At 40.6% G+C, this 18,521-nt stretch overlaps 1 protein-coding gene across 4 annotated transcripts in view; it reads left to right on the top strand.

Annotated features, from left to right (window-relative positions):
- LAMA3 (laminin subunit alpha 3) overlaps positions 1-18,521 on the top strand; it is a 190,226-nt gene that overhangs the window by 91,235 nt on the left and 80,470 nt on the right. For 2 of the 4 annotated variants that reach the window (XM_073331378.2, XM_073331379.1), the window contains exons 6-14: positions 1,588-1,693; positions 3,489-3,588; positions 4,225-4,381; positions 7,648-7,780; positions 9,955-10,097; positions 11,886-11,986; positions 12,098-12,251; positions 13,871-14,031; positions 16,675-16,783. In XM_073331378.2, the coding sequence (XP_073187479.1) occupies positions 1,588-1,693; positions 3,489-3,588; positions 4,225-4,381; positions 7,648-7,780; positions 9,955-10,097; positions 11,886-11,986; positions 12,098-12,251; positions 13,871-14,031; positions 16,675-16,783 (1,164 nt within the window). Of the gene's footprint in view, positions 1-1,224; positions 1,278-1,587; positions 1,694-3,488; positions 3,589-4,224; positions 4,382-7,313; positions 7,453-7,647; positions 7,781-9,954; positions 10,098-11,885; positions 11,987-12,097; positions 12,252-13,870; positions 14,032-16,674; positions 16,784-18,521 lie in introns of those variants that run through there. The other 2 variants (XM_073331377.2, XM_073331380.1) reach the window with 2 other exon arrangements.

Below are 18,521 nucleotides of genomic sequence, written 5' to 3'. Positions count from 1 at the left end.
TGTGATATTTGTCTCATTTCTGTTTCATGAAGCATGCTGTAATTGTCCCAAAGGGTAGCACTGCAAAATAAGGAATAGTCAATCACTTTGGTAGAAGGAGATTTTTCTCTCGCCACATAAGTACCTCCAACGATCAGAGCAATATCATTCTTTGTTCTGTGTAGAATTCCTCAATCTCAATTCAAGTCTGTCTTTGTCAAACACAAATTGGAATATTTCAGACCAGTGTGTGGCTGGTAACTGCCCAGTTATGTACGGGAGTAAAGGACACAAGAAGCCCTCACCTTTCTCCCTTTCCTTTTCCTCTCCCCTCATCCCGTTATGCTCCTGCAATTCAGGGACTGGCCATAACTGTATTTCCTGTGCTTTCCTGAGGGAAGGGCTTGCTCTGTGCTAGCATCATCTGGAGTGCAAGGCATCAACAATGTGGCAGTAGGGAGGTAGTGTCATAGCCTGGCCTTACTCGCTTTCTGCTCTCACACTTGCCATAAAGCAGTGTATTCTGTACCACTGAGAAGTAGGTGTTCCTGCTTCATGTCTTAGAGCTCCAGAAGGCAGTGTGAATTCCAGAGGAAAATTCACATTAATGCTCAGTGAATCGCTATTTCAGATTCTGTTGCTTTTGGTCTAAAGCAGAGGTGGGCAAACTACGGCCCGCGGGCCACATCCGGCCCGCAAGACCCTCCTGCCTGGCCTGGGAGGTTAGCTCCCGGCCCCTCCCTCGCTGTCCCTCCTCCCCCGCAGCCTCACTGTGCCGCCGGCACAAGGCTCTGGGCGGCCGGGCAGTGCAGTTGCAGAGCCGCGGCCTGACCCGGTGCTCTGGGCAGTGCGGCTGGAGCGCTGCCAACCACTGGTGCTCCAGGCGGTGCGGGACAGGGAGCAGGGGGGGTTGGATAGAGGGCAAGGGAGTTCGGGGGTGTGGTCAGGGGTCTGGGGTGTGGATGGGGCAGGAGTCCCAGGGGGGCCCTCAGGGGACAGGGAACAGGGGGGTTGGATGGGGCAGGAGTCCCAGGGGAGCCGTCAGGGGTTGAGAAGCGGGGGGATGGTCGGATAGGAGGCAGGGGCTGGGCCATGCCTGGCGGTTTGGGGACACAGCCTCCCCTAACCGGCCCTCCATACAATTTTGGAAACCTGTTGTGGCCCTCAGGCCAAAAACTTTGCCCGCCCCTGGTCTAAAGGCTTCCTAGGAAGGTGAAATTCAGGTCAATCTGTCTGTCTTCACAGAGTGCCAATGTGAGGTGACGGGAACACTAAGTGGAGTCGGAGAATGTCAGCAGGTAAAGAGAAATTAAGGTTGCATAAAAAGGAATTATTTTAACACTCGGTCAGGTAGAATTCTAGAAATGGTTATTGTCCTTGTATGGACAAATAACTGGTGACATTCCAGATATATTCTATAAAACTTTCCCTGCACGTTTTTTAGGGTCTCGAGCACATTTCCTTTAGACTGTTTGTTCAAGGTGACAGATGGCAATAGTAATATCCTGAAAATATCTTCTTTGTTCTGGTCAGGATTTTTTCCCCTTCTGAATAAGAAATATTGAACAAAAAGTTGAAACCATCTTGATCAAATCATTTTCTCCGCAGAAGAATGGTGACTGTCATTGCAAACCTGATGTTTGTGGAGGTTCCTGTGACACTTGTGAAGCTGGCTATTATGCTCTGGAAAACAGGAATTACTTTGGGTGTCAAGGTAAAATGGAAAATGAGTGTTTCCAACAGAGTAGTTACACATGGTAAATAAAATGTCTTTAAAATCCCAAGGGTCACATTTTCAGAACCAGGCCTCTGTTTGAACACTAAACCACCCATATGTGCATTTTTTTACACTATCACTTGTGAGTGCATGTCATAAATGTAGAAGTGCAAACCCCAGTTTTAGTGTGCAGATTGAGCTCATTCATGAGCAATTAGTTTTGCTCATGAATATTCTGTCATCTTCCTTAAGGCTCTCTGCACCAATTAAATCACCTATTTCCATCTAAAGGGACAGAGAACAAGGCAGTTGTTTCTATAGCATACAGAACCTCTCTGACAAAGGGTGATACCTTTCCTACTCCCCACGTGGAGGACGTTTAAATGAAGTGGAAAGCCCTGTGAAGTGAAGTGAAGACCTAAATATCACAATTAAATAGACTTTAAAACAAGATATTTGAAAATTATTTTTCCTTTTACTTTCCTTTCGGGACCTTAGATCAGGGTTATTTGTTTCTTCTGATGCCTATAAAACTGCAGTTCCATGATGTGCTTAGCTGTTTGTAATGTCATCAGCTGCTGCAGAAAAACCGTGAAATGCTGAATTCAGATCCTAGCAGACTGTAAACTGCTTCCCCACCCCCCACCCCGAGATGTACTTGCATGTCATTTTAAACCTTTTCTGTTGGGGCCTAGCCCAAAATATGTTGAAATTGCTGGAAACATCCCCATAGACTTCATTGGGATTTGGATCAGTCCCTTAATGATTTGAGATTTTAAAATATATTTTTAGATCATTTCAGTTCTTTAAGCAATCCCTTCTTCAGTGTATGGAGTTATAAATTATGGCCAAAATGATCAAACCTAGATAATAAAAGTAAAGTACCTAAGCAAAAGTGGTCTGATTGTCAAAGGGTTGAGCACCTAAAGTTTCCATTGATTCCAAGGAGATTTATGGGTCCTCAGCACATCAGAAAAATAGGCCACTTATATTTTGATGTGTATGTAGAGTTAAGTACCTTGAAGCATTCGGCTTTGCATTTTTTGACCTAGATATACTTTTAAGGATGTCCTTAATTTGTGACTGAAGTCCTGTTTGCTGTATCAAGTCCATAGTTTATCCAGTATTTTTTCAAAAATTATGTATATACAGGTATATGATTATATACTGTATATAATTTTTGTACCACAAATCAAAACATTGTGGTAACTGTCCCTCAAAAATAAACTCTGTTTTGTATTTTACACGCGTTTGTTCTTTATTTTCTTAAAAAATAAACTGCCACTGTATTCCCACTGCATGCTTATTTTAACCATCATTATAGAAATCCGTCCCATTGAATAGAAAAGCTGAATGCTTATATTGGTAAACCTTAATCACAGCAAACAGTAAGTGTGGCTTGTATTTACTATTTAATATTTTGACCAGGAAAAGAACCCCTCATGAGAAACTAGAAGTAACTGAAATGTGTACAACTGTATCAACATTTGTTTCAAAATCTCAGAAGGGAGTCTGAAGGGGGAAATTTGCATAGCCACTTAATGGTGGTTTAATTAGAACAGTGGTTCTCAGCCTATTTACCATTATGGGCGGCATATGCAGCCCACAACATGTTATGTGGGCCGCATCCAATACTACCTGTACGGCCTTGAGGATGTCACGTGGGCTGCAGCTGTGTGCTGATTGGGCCACAGCTTGAGAACCACTGAATTAGAGGAAGTGAGGTGTGCTTTCTGGTAATGTTTATTACATTTTCTGATGAAAAATGAGGCTTCTGTTCTATACCTGATAGGCTGCCAATGTGATGTCGGAGGATCTGTCAATCTTGTGTGCAGCGAGCCATCAGGTGCCTGCCAGTGCAGAAACCACATAGTGGGAATGACCTGTCAGAAGTAAGTCTTGCTGAGACCTTTAGGCTACGTCTACACATTTAGCTGGGGGTGTGATTCCCAGCTTGCATAGACATATTCGTGCTAGTCCTGCTTGAGTTAGCCATGGTTGCACAGGCAACGGCGAGCCGCAGGGTAGCCCTGAGCACAAACCCGCTCAGACCCCTGGGGTACGTACTTGGGACATCAAGCCCCGCCCACCACTTGCCACTGCCCGCGCTACCAAGGCTACACTACTGTTTATAGTGAGCTAGCTGAAGTAGATTTAGCGTATGTCTGCACAAGCTGGGAATCGCATCCCAGCTCCAAGTGCAGACGTAACCATAGTTCATGCTTCAAAACAATCGTTTAAAACTGCCCAGGATTCCTTCATTTTTTTCCACATGTTTTGTTGATAAATTAGCTGGTAGGTTGGTCTCATTACTCACAAGTGGTGAGGTAACACATGAATTTGTCAGATGACCCAAAACACAGTTACTTCCAAAATGATATTTGAGGGGCAGTCAGCAGTTGTAATTGTATTTTGTTGGTAACAGTATGACTGCTGACAGGGAGGTGTTACAGTGTTTTTATATGGAGAAATTCAGATATTCAGAGAAAATAAATAGCTCCTCCATGTTTGTTTTTTCTTTATGAAAGGCCTGAAAAGAACCACTTTTTCCCTGATTTACACCACGTGAAGTTTGAGATCGAAGATGGTACCACTGCGAGTGGAAGAGGCATTTGGTTTGGTTATGACCCCCAGGAATTTCCTGGCTTTAGTTGGAGAGGATATGCACGGATGTCTTCCATACAAGTACGTCATTGATTCAGTGCTGCTGGATGAAAATGCAGCCATTGGGGCTTATGTCTCCTTAATATTGCTACCTGAATGTAAAGTCATGAAGGAGGTCAAAATAAAGTATGCCCTTGCTACTACAGTGGGTGAGAGACAGGAGCATACTTCAGTAGGCTTGACATATTTGCATTGTAACAAATATGGCCTGTTGATTGTTGAATAAAGCAGCAGCATCCAATCAAGAATGTGACTGTGCATGAATATTACAGTCTTGTGATTGTTTACAAGTCAGTTTATCATGAGCAGAGTCCAAGTGAGTAAATCAGAGAAATAAAGTGTCCATCTGCTGTGTCTAGGGCAGGAATTAGAAGATTTGCACTGAATTCAGAGCAAAGGAATTAACAGTTATAAAACAGTAAATTTAAGCAATAAAGACTAGTTGTTCACTGTCCTGGAATGTGTGCCTCTGTTATTAAATTGGTGCAAATTAGATTTACAGTTCTTAGAAAATTTATGTCCAGCTTTGGTAGGGTATCTGAGGACCAATTGGGCAACCATAAACTGAAGGGTAAGTACATAACCACTGGCCAAGTCATTATTTTCATTTTTCCTCTTAATTAGTCACTCTTTGTTCATTTTTTTTTCACTCTGGGGCTCTTTTTGTTAACTTTCTGAAATCACCCACATTCACAAAAGCTACTCTTTGAAGATCTGATTTCTTAACTTCCACTTTACACCGTCCTGCTTTTGTTTCATATCCACTTGACATTTTATGAAGAAGGTAGTGGAATTGCCAGGATGGGCAGGGATGCTATCCCTAGCCTCTGTTTGCCAGAAGCTGGGAATGGGTGACAAGGTATGGATCACTCAATGATTACCTGTTCTGTTCATTCCCTCTGGGGCACCTGGCATGGTCCACTGTCAGAAGACAGGATACTGGGCTAGATGGACCTTTGGTCTGACCCAGTATGGCTGTTCTTATGAATAATTTAGACCCTGATCGTGTAAATACACATGTGCATAACTTCACTTGCATGAGTAAATCTATACATTTATGCAACTATTTGTAGGATCTGAGCCTTAGATAGTTGTATCCTTGTAGGACAGCTGAATTACCTGCACACTCCTTATATCAAAGGGCATTCTGGATTTTGACATAGCTTACCCATGTCTTGCAGGGAAATCAAACAGTTATCCCAAAATTTCTTTGGGACTGACACATTGTTACATGATATAATAATGCTACAACTTTTGTTTAAGGAGACAATCTAAAAGCTTGCAGTGTTGTCATTCAAGTGAAATAATTAGTCAGTGTGTGTCCTTAGCAGGAGCTGCGAATGCACTGTCATTCATATACTTCATATACTTCAGTTTGACATCCAAATTTTAAAATGTTGGCCTAAGCAACTTACCCAAATCTGTGCCAGACCTTGGTCTAGCACCACCTCCCGACCCCCCGCCCACACTTTACCTTAAACACAAGACAGTCCACCCTTCCCCACATGTATCTTCCTTCTGTCTCTTCACTCTTGATTTCCTGTCTATGCTCTCAAACCTTCCCATCATGTCTCAAACACTATACTGTCAGTAAAGCTTCAGGCTTCTTTTCCATCTGCCTTTTCCCTGTCAAATATATATTCTTTTGATATTTCCTCTTCTGCTTCTCTCCGAGCCTCAGTGCTCTGAATGATCACTCTCCTCCCTTCAAAAATAGTTGTAAAAGCTTCTCCTATTTTTCCATATTTTCTGTTGAACTTTCCTTTCTGCTCTCCTATTTCCTTCTGCCCTCTGTTATACTTAAAGTATTTGTATACGTGGCCTCTATAGCTCTCCCATTTCTAGATTCCCTTCTGCTCTCCTGCTTTCCTTTTTATTTTAATAAAGGGGAGGGCTATATACAAATACTCTTGTTCTCTAATGATGACCAATAAGCACAAGCTCTGAAAATGGCGTGTAAGGCCTGTCCTGGTGGCATTAGCCATTAGCTACCTTTCAGAGATTAGAGAAGGTGAGGTCTTAAAATGGGCAACCCTACTGGGTGATATTTGTTCTGGAAGGCAGGGGAAGTGGAACATGTGTGTGCTTGAAAGGAAGAACAGACCAAGAAGGTGGTAGTAATAGAAGGGAACAGTCCCCTGGGCATGTTGAAAAGAGGGAGAGAGAGAGGCTTAGGAGGTGTGAACCATGAAGAGAGGAAGCATAAAGTAGAATGGAGGAACAAGGCAAGGGGAACCCTTGAGGTCATGCTAAGTCTGTTCATTTGCCATTCCACCACCAATCACTGAACCACTCTGCCTGTCTGCATAAGTCTCCCACTCTGCTGCTCTGCTGTGCAAGCTTTACGTAGATAATGTGCCATGTGAATTGTCTTCTGGGGGCAGCACTGCCAGTCAGTGGCTGAGAAGAGGCACTTGGTTCCAGAAATGTCAGTTCATCTGAAGGGCAAAAATATAACCAGAGCCACCATGAATGTAACAGGCTAGGAGGTTTGCTGGGGATCAGAAGAAAGTACAATGACATTCTGAGACTTCTGTGTGCTTTTAGAATTTTGTGTAGGATCCAGGACTTGGATGGGTAATTCTGGGTTATTATCCTGGAATCCAGGAATACAGGCAACCCTTGTTACAGTACATCTGCTTTAAGGCATTGTGTGAGCAATTGCAGGATTCCAACAAAGCACTGTCCACCATTCACAGCCTAGTGTCAACATGCACCTTTAATTCTGCTTTTCCAAGACTAGCTGGGTAAGACACTATTCAATATCAGTGTTTTACCTCAGCAGAGTGTTTTGTTCTATATTCTTTCGTATGCTACCATAACTTTTCTTTCCTGTTATGGAGTTTGTCCTTGCTAAATGGTTTCTATAACTTTTCTCTCTTTGGGTGGTAGTATGTTAAATAATTTACTTTCCTTTCTTCCTTTTTTTTCTCCTTCTTTTTATTTTTCCCAGCCAGAGGTGGTTGTGCCTGTCACTGTGACTTCCTCTAAGCTCTTCCACCTAGTACTCCGCTATGTCAGCCTGGTTTCAAAGAGCTCTAAAGGGAGGATCTCAGTTGCTGAGGGGAAACATTTTGACACTAATTATACTTGTAAGTGAATTAATTTTCTTGTTAGGCTTGCCTGTCTTCGCCCATCACCAGAATCGCTGTTTCTGTACATATTTGTCTGTATATGTGAGTGTGTTTATTTTCTCTAGAAATTTAGCATTTTGCTTGCATGGCTTCTAACTGTTTATCTATTTGGCACTTTATGGCTGTTTGTGTTTATTAACTTCCATTTTACAGAATGAAGTGAGGATAACTCTGAATGTGGAAAAATCAAACCTCTACTTATTTCATGTTATCTTGAGATATATTAACCCTGGAATTGAAATGGTATCTGGCCGCATAACTGCTTACCAATCTCGGTCTGAAACAGGTAGGTAAAACGTAACGGCAGAAGAGAGCAGATGACTCAGTGTTAGATCAGAGAAGCATTTTCATACTTTCAGCCAAGTTCAACTAATAATGTCATTTTAAATGTATTGTTTTTAACAACTTCGAGTGCTATGTGTTTTTCTAGTGTACTTTGCTGTGACTAATGCTGCCTGTTTTTGCATGATGCCTATTGATTTCATTATTAATATTTTTTTAGATGTCTAGTTTACCAAATTTAATATTTTCAGTACTGACATAGGTGGTTCATACTGACAGTTAGGTGAAGCTTTCAGCAAGTTTAACAGGACTCAGTTGCTTTTCGATGCTACAAATAATATTTGTATTCAAAAGCTGCTTGGCTTCTGTCTTCACGGAGTGACTAATATTTAACGATGGGTCCTGAACCACAAATGTTGGATCTGGTTACAGATGTCAACAGAATTTGGAGTGGTTGGTTTTGGTTCACACCATTATGGAGATAACGATTCCAGATCCTCTGTGTGTGGGAGGGGTAGAGGCTAATTTTAACGCCGTAGTGTGAGCCCGAATCTGTAGACCCAGGCTCTGATACTCACTGCTGCAAAGGTTGTTTCTGCCATGCTGCTGTACTCTTAGAGACTCTGTGTGGCGACACAGCTGCACAGGCTGTGTTAATTGGGCAGGGAGATGAGAGCCAAAAGGAAATACAAAGGGTCCTGTCTGTGATCAGTGGTTTCAATAAAGAATGCTCTCTAGAGTCATTGCAATTGACTCCCATTTCTTCTCTTCCGTGAGGGACACTGCAGCTATGGTATTTCTGTATTTTAACTCTGTACAAAGGAACAGAAGTCCTCTTATGTTACAGTTAGTAACTAAAATTGTAGATGCTTATCAGAACCTCCTGAGTCTGCAGAATTTGGCTGGAAATCACATGAGAACAGGCTGTCTCCTAAAATTTCCATTACCTGCTGCTTTGCGTCAACTGAAAATTCCACAATGTTGGCCCTTTGTTGTCTTTATTAAAGCAGTGCGAGACAGGTGGAACAAAAAATAAGGGAAAAGGAAGGAAATGTTTCAGAACTATCCCAAGCTGTGGCAAAAGTTCAGGGGGAAATAGAGGTGTTTCCTATTTTTCTAAATCACTTCACTTGAGCCTAGTGAGAATGAAGAGGACAATAATCACATAGATCTATGGCTTACTATGTACATTATGAAAAAGGAGTACTTGTGGCACCTTAGAGACTAACCAATTTATTTGAGCATGGGCTTTCGTGAGCTACAGCTCACTTCATCGGATGCATACCGTGGAAACTGCAGCAGACTTTATATACACACAGAGAATATGAAACAATACCTCCTCCCACCCCACTGTCCTGCTGGTAATAGCTTATCTAAAGTGATCATCAAGTTGGGCCATTTCCAGCACAAATCCAGGTTTTCTCACCCTCCACCCCCCACACACAAATTCACTCTCCTGCTGGTAATAGCCCATCCAAAGTGACAACTCTCTACACAATGTGCATGATAATCAAGTTGGGCCATTTCCTGCACAAATCCAGGTTCTCTCACCCCCTCACCCCCCTCCAAAAAACACACACACAAACTAAATATCCTGCTGGTAATAGCTCATCCAAAGTGACCACTGTCCCTACAATGTGCATGATAATCAAGGTGGGCCATTTCCAGCACAAATTCAGCAGGAGAGTGAGTTTGTGTGTGTATGGGGGTGGGGGGGTGAGAAAACCTGAATTTGTGCTGGAAATGGCCCACCTTGATTATCATGCACATTGTAGGGAGAGTGGTCACTTTGGATGAGCTATTACCAGCAGGATAGTTAGTTTGTGTGTGTTATTGTATTGTTTCATATTCTCTGTGTGTATATAAAGTCTGCTGCAGTTTCCATGGTATGCATCCGATGAAGTGAGCTGTAGCTCACGAAAGCTCATGCTCAAATAAATTGGTTAGTCTCTAAGGTGCCACAAGTACTCCTTTTCTTTTTGCGAATACAGACTAACACGGCTGTTACTCTGAAATATGTACATTATGTGGTGTATTCTTAACGCATGCTGAAAGATCAGTGTTGATCAGTTATTGTCAGTCTGATTTTAGTGAATGAAAGCATTGGTCTTATGCCTTGAGAAAATTGAGTCATTTGACATAATCTAATATTATTATTAATTTATTTTTTGCTGTCAGGGGCTACTCAGAGCAAAGACATTGTCTTCCCATCCAGTAAGAAGCCGGCTTTTGTCACTGTCCCAGGAAACGGCTTTGCAGATCCATTCTCACTTATTCCAGGAACATGGATTGTCAATATTATGGCAGAGGGAGTCCTCCTGGTAAGAAAATGACTGAGACAAAATATTTTAAGTTTTTGAGAGTAGAATTTATTTGGGAGAGTTTGAGAGAGAATGAAAGGACCACCTCAGAGTTAGGTGCCAGGAAGATCCCTGTAAAGGACATGAAACTTAATAGTACAGGAGAGCACAGTGTCATTCTGGAATAAAAATTGTGAAATTTTACAATTCTGCATTTCACTTCTTTTTCTCTTATTTGAATTTCACCTGCCCTTGTTTTGTATGTATCAGACTTTTATATATATTTAGACTGTGCCTCTCTAATGGATGTACTTTTAAAAAAAATTCACAGGTGCTTATACAAAGCTGTAATCATCACGTTTTGGCCTTATCCAGATGTCTTATCCAAAATCTGTGTCAGTTATAATTTAAAACTCTTTCCACAGAGTTAGAGCCCAATTCTGAAAAAGCCCACAAGAGTCACTTCACTCATGAGAGCAATCCAAGCTTTCATGTGTTTGATGGATCAACCTCTTAATAATTGATGAAGATCCTATGACAGGGAATTCTCTCAGAGAAAATATGAGGAACTCCTCCTTTAATAAGTTGTTTTCTAAATGCTGCAACCTCCTTCCACTGCCTACAAAATTGGCAAACTATCCATCATAAAGATTCAGAAGTTAGTGCAAAGTATAACACAGGCAAAATGTTTCAAGTGATCACTTATGAAACACCCAACTATATATAATCACAGTGAAATCATGCCAAAATCAACTTGTATTTTTAAATATTTTTTAGCATGAATCAGAAATGAACACCTTCCATCATCAAGCCCATGACTGTACTAAAATATATGGAATAGACTACATAATGTCTAGAGTACTAGTAAACCTTGTTTCTTATCTATAATAGCAATATTTATTAGGTTTTGTTGTCTGTTCTGTCCATAATTTTGAAAGGGGACTTGCTGATTGTCCTAACAAATCATATTATTTATTTTTATAGTAAAACTTCAATAAATAAAATTTTAAAATCAAATAAACATCAGTATATAGATTAAAATTGATAGATCAGTAGAGCCAGAGTTTTAAAATGTGCCTTCTTTTTATGCCTGTTTGACTTCACTTAATTCACTGAATTTGTATGCATAATCAGTTTGGTGCGCATAGGAGAACCCTATTTGCATATGTTAGTCAAGCACAAATGTTTTTGTGCATGTCAGTTCAACATCTTGCATACACAGGTGAATAGTGTGCAGAAGCAATTGTGTACATAAAGTGTTTATGTAACCCATGCTTGAACCATGTGGCATTCTGTCCTCCTCTAGTGGTTTGACTGCACAGAAATTTGAGAGTCAGCTGCAGCCGTGAGCTGAGAAACCTGGTCTCTTAGCTCAGTGGCTCTCATCCCTTTCCAGACTACTGTTCTGCTTTTAGGAGTCTGATTTGTCTTGCGTACCCCCAGGTGACACCTTACTTAAAAACTACTTGCTTACAAAATCAGATATAAAAATACAAAAGTGTCACAGTACACTATTACTTAAAAATTGTTTACTTTCTCATTTTTACCATATAATTATAAATTAAATCAGTTGGAATGTACACATTGTACTTACATTTTAGTGCACAGTATATAGAGCAGTATAAACAAGTCATATGAAATTTTAATTTGTACTGACTTTGTTAGTTTGTTTTATGTAGACTATTATAAAACTAGGCAAATATCTTGATGAGTTGATGTACCCCCTGGAAGACCTATGCATACGTTTTAGAGATGTACATTTTATAATTTTCTGTGTGCTCTTGTATGAATCACATTCTTTGTTTTTAGGATTACATGGTGCTGTTACCTAGTGATTACTATGAAGCGCCCATCTTACAATTACAAGTTACAGAGCCTTGCACCTATTCAGGACGTGCTACGACAGATAAGTTAGTATATACACTTTATAATAAGCTGATTACCCTGGACTACTTTAATGATTTTCCTTCAGTGTTGTAATTGGTAATTATGATATCACCGTGTTTTGCTTTGTTTTAAAGCTGCTTGCTTTATCAGCATTTACCACTAGCCAGATTTTCCTGTGTCCTCGGTTCAGAGGCGACACATTTCTTGCTTGGTGGAGAGTACAGAAAAATAGCTGTCCGACAGCCAACCCCAGAGCATCCAGTGATGTCCCACATCAGTGGAAGAGAGGTCAGATTCCTGTATACATACTAACAGATACTAATTATAGTCATGTTTGTATTGCCAATTGTAAATTAGCTAATTGTAAATTTGTTGGGATCAATTTCTCTGCAAATTCATAGCGAGTCCATTAGCCTCCATGAAGTTACTTGGGATTTATAGAAGTGTAATTTAGGGCATGTCTATATGGGCCTGCAGTTTGGACTAAAGGGACTACATTAGTGCGAGCTAGGGACCTTTAAGTTTGCACCCGCAGCATCCATATGGGGGAATTACAGCACTGCACTTTTGTGCACACTACCTACTCATGCCCCATTAGTCCAAACTGCAGGCCAGTGTGGACATGCCTGAAGATCAGAATCTGGTTCATCGACTAATATCACACATGGCTGCAATAAATATACAACTGTGATGTAAGTGAATGCTTTAGTCTATCAAAGGTCAAAAGGTTTTGTAAAGAATCCTTCACTGAAATCCCTCAGCTAATTCATGTACTGTCAAACTGTCTGTTTTAGAAACAAATTGTATCATTGAGCAGTAACAATAACACACAAAAGTAATGTAAAATTTAGCATTTTGTGATTTCTTAGATATATATATGTACATCTGTGTACATTTGTTTTATTAATGGTTGCATTTTTTAAAAAAAATCAAAGAAGCAGAACAATTATGCCAGAGTATATCCATTAAAATAGGGTCTCATGCTTTATCATATAAAGTTTTGTAGTAGTACATTATTGAAAAAATATAACACTAACCTCTATGATCTAATTATGTACGTGGGAACAACACATAAAGATAATGACTCCTTTTGTCTCCTGTTAATATCCCCTGGCACAGCTCATTCTTGAAAATCTGTATTGAAGCAGGAACAGTCAAACACCAAAAACCCTGATCTTTCTAACACTTATACACGTTCCTAGCGTTAGCCATGTGAGTTCTCCCATTGAAATCAAAATGACTAATCACATAAACAGATTCATATACATACTTAAGTGTTCACAGGATCAGGGCCTAAGGGAATACTGATGAAAATGCTAACGTTCAGAAGAATTATACTGAATTCAGCAACAATAAAAGGTGTAGCTGTATAACACTTTTCATGCCAGTATCTCAATAAATAGAAATTTTAAAATTTTTCAAGTAGTTTGCTTAGGACTCCAAGGAAAACTTCATGCTTCAGAAAGTGCTGTTGGTTATTTATTAGATAACAACCTTCTTCTCAGCCCAGCATTTTGTAAGGAGAACTGGAGGCTTTGCCTTTCAGTTGAGACATAAAAACAGTATTGACCTGGCATTAAAAATTCCATGTGGAGAGGAATGATGATAGCCCCATGTCCTGGCAAAATTTCGAAAAGTACATTCTACCTATAAAAATTCTTTCTCCTGTTATGTCTACTGGATAGAGTAAGATTCTTTTGTCCAAAACTGTCATATAATATTCCTGGCACTAATATAAGGGCAGGTGTTTCCAGAGATGGCTGCATTTTGGTGGCAGGCATAGTAATCTCTGTATACCACAGTTTTATTTCTGAAAAGCAGCTTAATGTTGTGAAAAGTAATATATAAATTGAGTGATTTTTTTCCCCAATGATGCTAAGCTTATTTTCTTGTTGAATCTCCAATAGGTTGATTTACAACTGAGACTCAACATTCCGCAAGTCGGTCGCTATGTGGTAGTTCTTGAATATGCTAATGAAGATGATCAATTATACACTGCTGAAGTGATAGTGAACAGTCCTGGGCCTGTCCTGAAGGCCAGAGTGAACATATACAGCTGTAAATACAGGTAGGGATTTCAGAAATAATTATAGAATGGTTAAATTATCAGGTGGAATGGAATTTTATACTTTTTAATCAAAGATTTCTTTGTAATACATGTAAATTGTGGTGTATAGTTTGTTTTATTTTCTAGGGTTTTTAAGTTATTATCTGATCTGTACATTTGAATTGTGCAGTTTATATTCCTTCTCTTTATCTAGGTTTTTAAACCATGCTCCATACCGTGGCATGTGTGCATTTAATATTATTATTACTTCAGCTAACTGGGCACTGTATCTTCACATAAAATGTTGCATCTTGAAATTTAGTTATAAATCTTTATGAATTATTAAGCACAGAGTCCCATGAGCCACACATCCTCCATATATGCATCATCTCTCCATGTGAAATGAAGGCTGCACTGCCCCTGTAGAACTTATCAGGAAAAGTTAATACAGCCAATACAGATTCTAGGCCAATATGTACAGCCAACAGACTGTAAAGGAATGGCTGCCTTTTGAATTAAGAGTGATGAGGTAGCATTTTGTTGTCTATTGGTACAAGGCTGCCAGGTGGTGGTGTGTAAGTGTTGGTCGCCCAGAGCCCTGCAGACTCAGGTTCTAGTTCTCTGGGTCCTCAGAGCTAGCTCGAGGAGAGCTAGTGAATGTCTGTCTATATAGCTGGGAAGCACCCTTTCAGCTGCTGTGTAGACGTACTCATAGATGTAACCCTTAATGCTCGTCTTAATAAATGGTACCATACCTAGTTACAGGCCATAGGGGCTTGATGGTGCCGTAGTCCTATGCAAAGGCTTCCTGCTCCTTCTCTACCCCCTGGGCTCCCCTGAGAAGCCTTCTGCATAGGAGTAGGACCCTCATAGATTGTAGCTCCAAGTACAGGAGTGTGGGAGGAACTGTGTACCTGATAATGTCCCCTCCCCCTACAAACTTTGGCTCCACCCCGCTCCAAACTACTGGCCAGCAGAGCTGTGTGAGCATACAGGAGGAGGAATATGCTACACTCCGAAAAGTGGTGTATTACATTTCTTCCCGTCCCTCAGCAAGGCAGGAACCCTGCGCTCCTCCTGTGGTGGCACAGCTCCACATCAGCCCTACACAAGGCTGATCTTAAAGCTTTCAGTAGGACTCTGTGTGTGAGCAGGTACTCACCAAAGCCTAGCCCTATTGATGTTAATCAGGACGGGTCCAATTCCACCACACTTGCTCCTGTTGAGTAGCACCTTACTGTACAAAACGCCCCCTTAAAATCAAGGATCAGCTAGCCTTTGTGCGCATGTTCGTGGCTGTTCTATGCTGCAGGCTGTGTGTGGCAGTAGAATGCAGCAGCTTTCTTAACTACTGAAGAATGTTGGCTCCTGAAAGAGTGTTTACTAAGTACATTGTTACCTGCAAGGCCCTTCATTTTCGGTTTTTATTCTGTTTAAAATTTCCTGGGAATTTATCAGTGTTTATTACAAAAATTAAAAAAAAGGTGAAAATTGGTGCAAAAAAACTGACGTCATGGTTTTCTGAGTACATGTCAGGGTTAATATTGGGGTACAGGAGGACAGAAAAAAAGCAACAAATGGAGAAAAGTAAGAGTACTTCTTCCCTGGCTTCCCACTCCAGTAGGAGAGATGGCAGCTTGGTAACCTGGATGGACCTCAGCGGGACTCTGGCTCCCTACTCTGGAATCAGAGATGGTGGGTTGGTAACCTGAGCAGACCCCAGGTGAACCCCCAGACCTAGCTGCCCGCTTCAGGAGGAGAGATGGTGGCTGAGTAACCTGGTGATTTAGGTAACCGAGCCACCATCTCTCCTTCCGGAGCAGGCCCACAGCAATCCTGAAAGCCAAAGAGGTGAAGAAGGAGAAGGTGTCATCTCCTCAGGCTGCTGCCTCTGTCTCATCCACTTCTGGGCCTGCTTCGGAAGGTGGGAAGTCAGAGCAGTTACCTGAGCTGTTCAGGTCACCAAGCCACCATCTCTCCTTCTGGAGCCGGAAGCCAGGTCCTGGGAGTTCTGGTACTTCTTTTTTTAGGACTCAAGCACTAATGTATACATACGCCTGCATGTATGTGTGTGTTTGTATCTTCCACTACATTGCCTTGCTTTAACAGACACCCTTGTATTTACATTTAGACTAGCTGATTATTAACGTAACCATATCTATCTAATGTAATGTATTGGATTTTCTTACCATAAAGAGTATTTTCATGTAGATCAGTTGTCCAAAATTATGGCGAAATTCATTAAAAAACAAATAATAGCTTTTGTAAAACCCAGAGAATTATTCAGTAAAAAAAAACAGCATAAAATGAAAGGCCTTGCTTATCTAGCATGTTACAGAGCACTAAAGCTGCCAAAAATGACTAATGTTTGCTGCCCATTTCAAAGCCTGCATACAGTGATGATTCAAGTGGAGACTTGAACTAAAATCTGGGCTTGGGGCTATGGATAGAATATGCCAAAGTGGAAGCACTGCTTTACACATGACTTCTCTTGCTCCTCCCCTTTATTTGGTCTATCTGTTGAGATGCTGCATTTTCATCAGTGACTGAGGGTATTCATTGTCCATTATCCAGGAGAAAAAATAAACATGTTGGCACTAGCATGTGCAATACAAAATATGGCACTGGCAGGAGGCTAATTTTTAATTCTACTTTCTGCTGCAGCTTCCTTTGTCGCAGTGTGGTCGTTGATAATATGAATCGCATTGCAGTCTATGACCTTTTAGCTGATGCAAAGTTACATCTTAAGGCATCAGTGATAAATTTTCTTCTGGTAAGTTTCTTCTTGTAATACTTTTCCCAGGAAATAAAGAGAGACTCTTTTCTCCTTTTTTTATATGCTTTGTGATGATTTTTTAAATGGTGTGTTTTAAGTGTTTGAGGATGGTGATTAGGATACAGTTTGAGGATTGCTAGGATTCATACAAGCTCAATTCCAAAGTGTTAAAAAAATTCTCCTTTCTTGGCAAAGGCATCACCAACATACTTCTGCTTTATTTTATTTCCCTAAATGTCTCCTATATGTACAGTTAAAGGAAGTATCATCTAGGAGCTTTCATACTTTATCAATGAGCTTATTTTTTTCTCCTTACCTTTTAATTTTTTTACTCCTGAAATTCTTCATGGGAATTTCCCAGCTCTCCCTCAGAGTTTCAGGTTGTGCAGGCTTTCATTTTTGAAACACAAGAGGCTTTTAAAAAATTTTTATTAGAAAACCTTTGCTGCCATCTTTTGGTCACATGAATAATTTTTCTTTCCTAGGCTGACTTTTCTTCTAAGTTGTTTCCTGTGTTTCTCATTTTAGAGATACAGGGCCAGATTCTGTTCTCTTGAAAATCCAGTGTAAATCCAGAGCAGCTCCATGGATATGTCCAAGGAATGATAATAGAATCTAGCCTAAGATTGTTATATACAACATAGGATGCCAGTTGCTTTATATCCTCTTGTTGCAAGGCATTGTTCAGTGTTAGCAAATACTGTCTGAAATCTCTGTTAGCTCTCAGTAGTGTCGACAAGATTCATATCCTAAAGATGTGGAATACCACCACCACCTGTTGGGCTGACTTAGATCAGAGGCTTTTTATCTATTTTATTTTTAATTCTATGCAAAAAAAACTATGCTACTTGCCCTATGTTTCTGAATACTTTCTTTAGCTGCAGAAAATGTGGTTTCCCAGTGCTCAAAGTGAAGACAAAAACGTATTCGTGCTTATGTGTGGGGGTGAGGAGGACACTCCTGACTGCCAGTACCATGCAGTTAATGCCCCAGCAGCTTACGAGTTAAAGATTCAGGCAGGTCAGATATACCAAGGATTGAGATTCGAGAAGCAACACACAATTTTGGAGCACAGAGGGCTGGTCCAAATAGCAAAGGCAAACAGGCTTCTTGCAGTCAGAGTTCAATAAATAAAAACCCAAGGGCTTCTTGCAGCCTGTTTCCTTTTGTTTCACAGTGAGTCAAATGAGCTGTCCAAATCCAGACAGTGAGTAACTGTCAACAGTTCCCTTTATTACCCCTCCTAAAGGTGTTATTCACTGCAGTTGAGCCTAGCCCCATTCCACCACTGTCTGGATTCCAATGATTCCTTACTCTGAGGACAGGCATCTTCAATTGACTCTGCATATGGAAAGAAATTTTTAGCTCTCTACCCTCCAGAGTCCGTATTTCCCATTCACAAGTGCTAAAATACAGGCTGGCTGTCCCAATATTTCTACAGTAGGCTGGCTTCTTTGCTGCTCATTTGGCATTTTTTTGCTTCCTTTTTAAGTAGTTCATGCACAAATAAAATTTTTTTTCACTTTCATTTTTATCACTTTTCTTATGGGAGAAATTAAGTCAGGTTGCTCTACCATATGCCTGGAGACTAACTCTGAACACAGTGGGTGAAGTCCTGGACCCACTGATAATGAGTTTTGCTATTGACTTCATTTTAGCAGCTGCTTCTCCCTTTTCACTGGGGCCAGGATTTCACCCTGTGTACAAAAAGTCATAGGACAGCAAATGGGGGAGT

This window comes from Lepidochelys kempii, chromosome 2 (assembly GCF_965140285.1).
Source record: "Lepidochelys kempii isolate rLepKem1 chromosome 2, rLepKem1.hap1, whole genome shotgun sequence".
Taxonomy (NCBI): domain Eukaryota; kingdom Metazoa; phylum Chordata; order Testudines; family Cheloniidae; genus Lepidochelys; species Lepidochelys kempii.
This window is presented reverse-complemented; position numbering and strand designations above follow the sequence as displayed.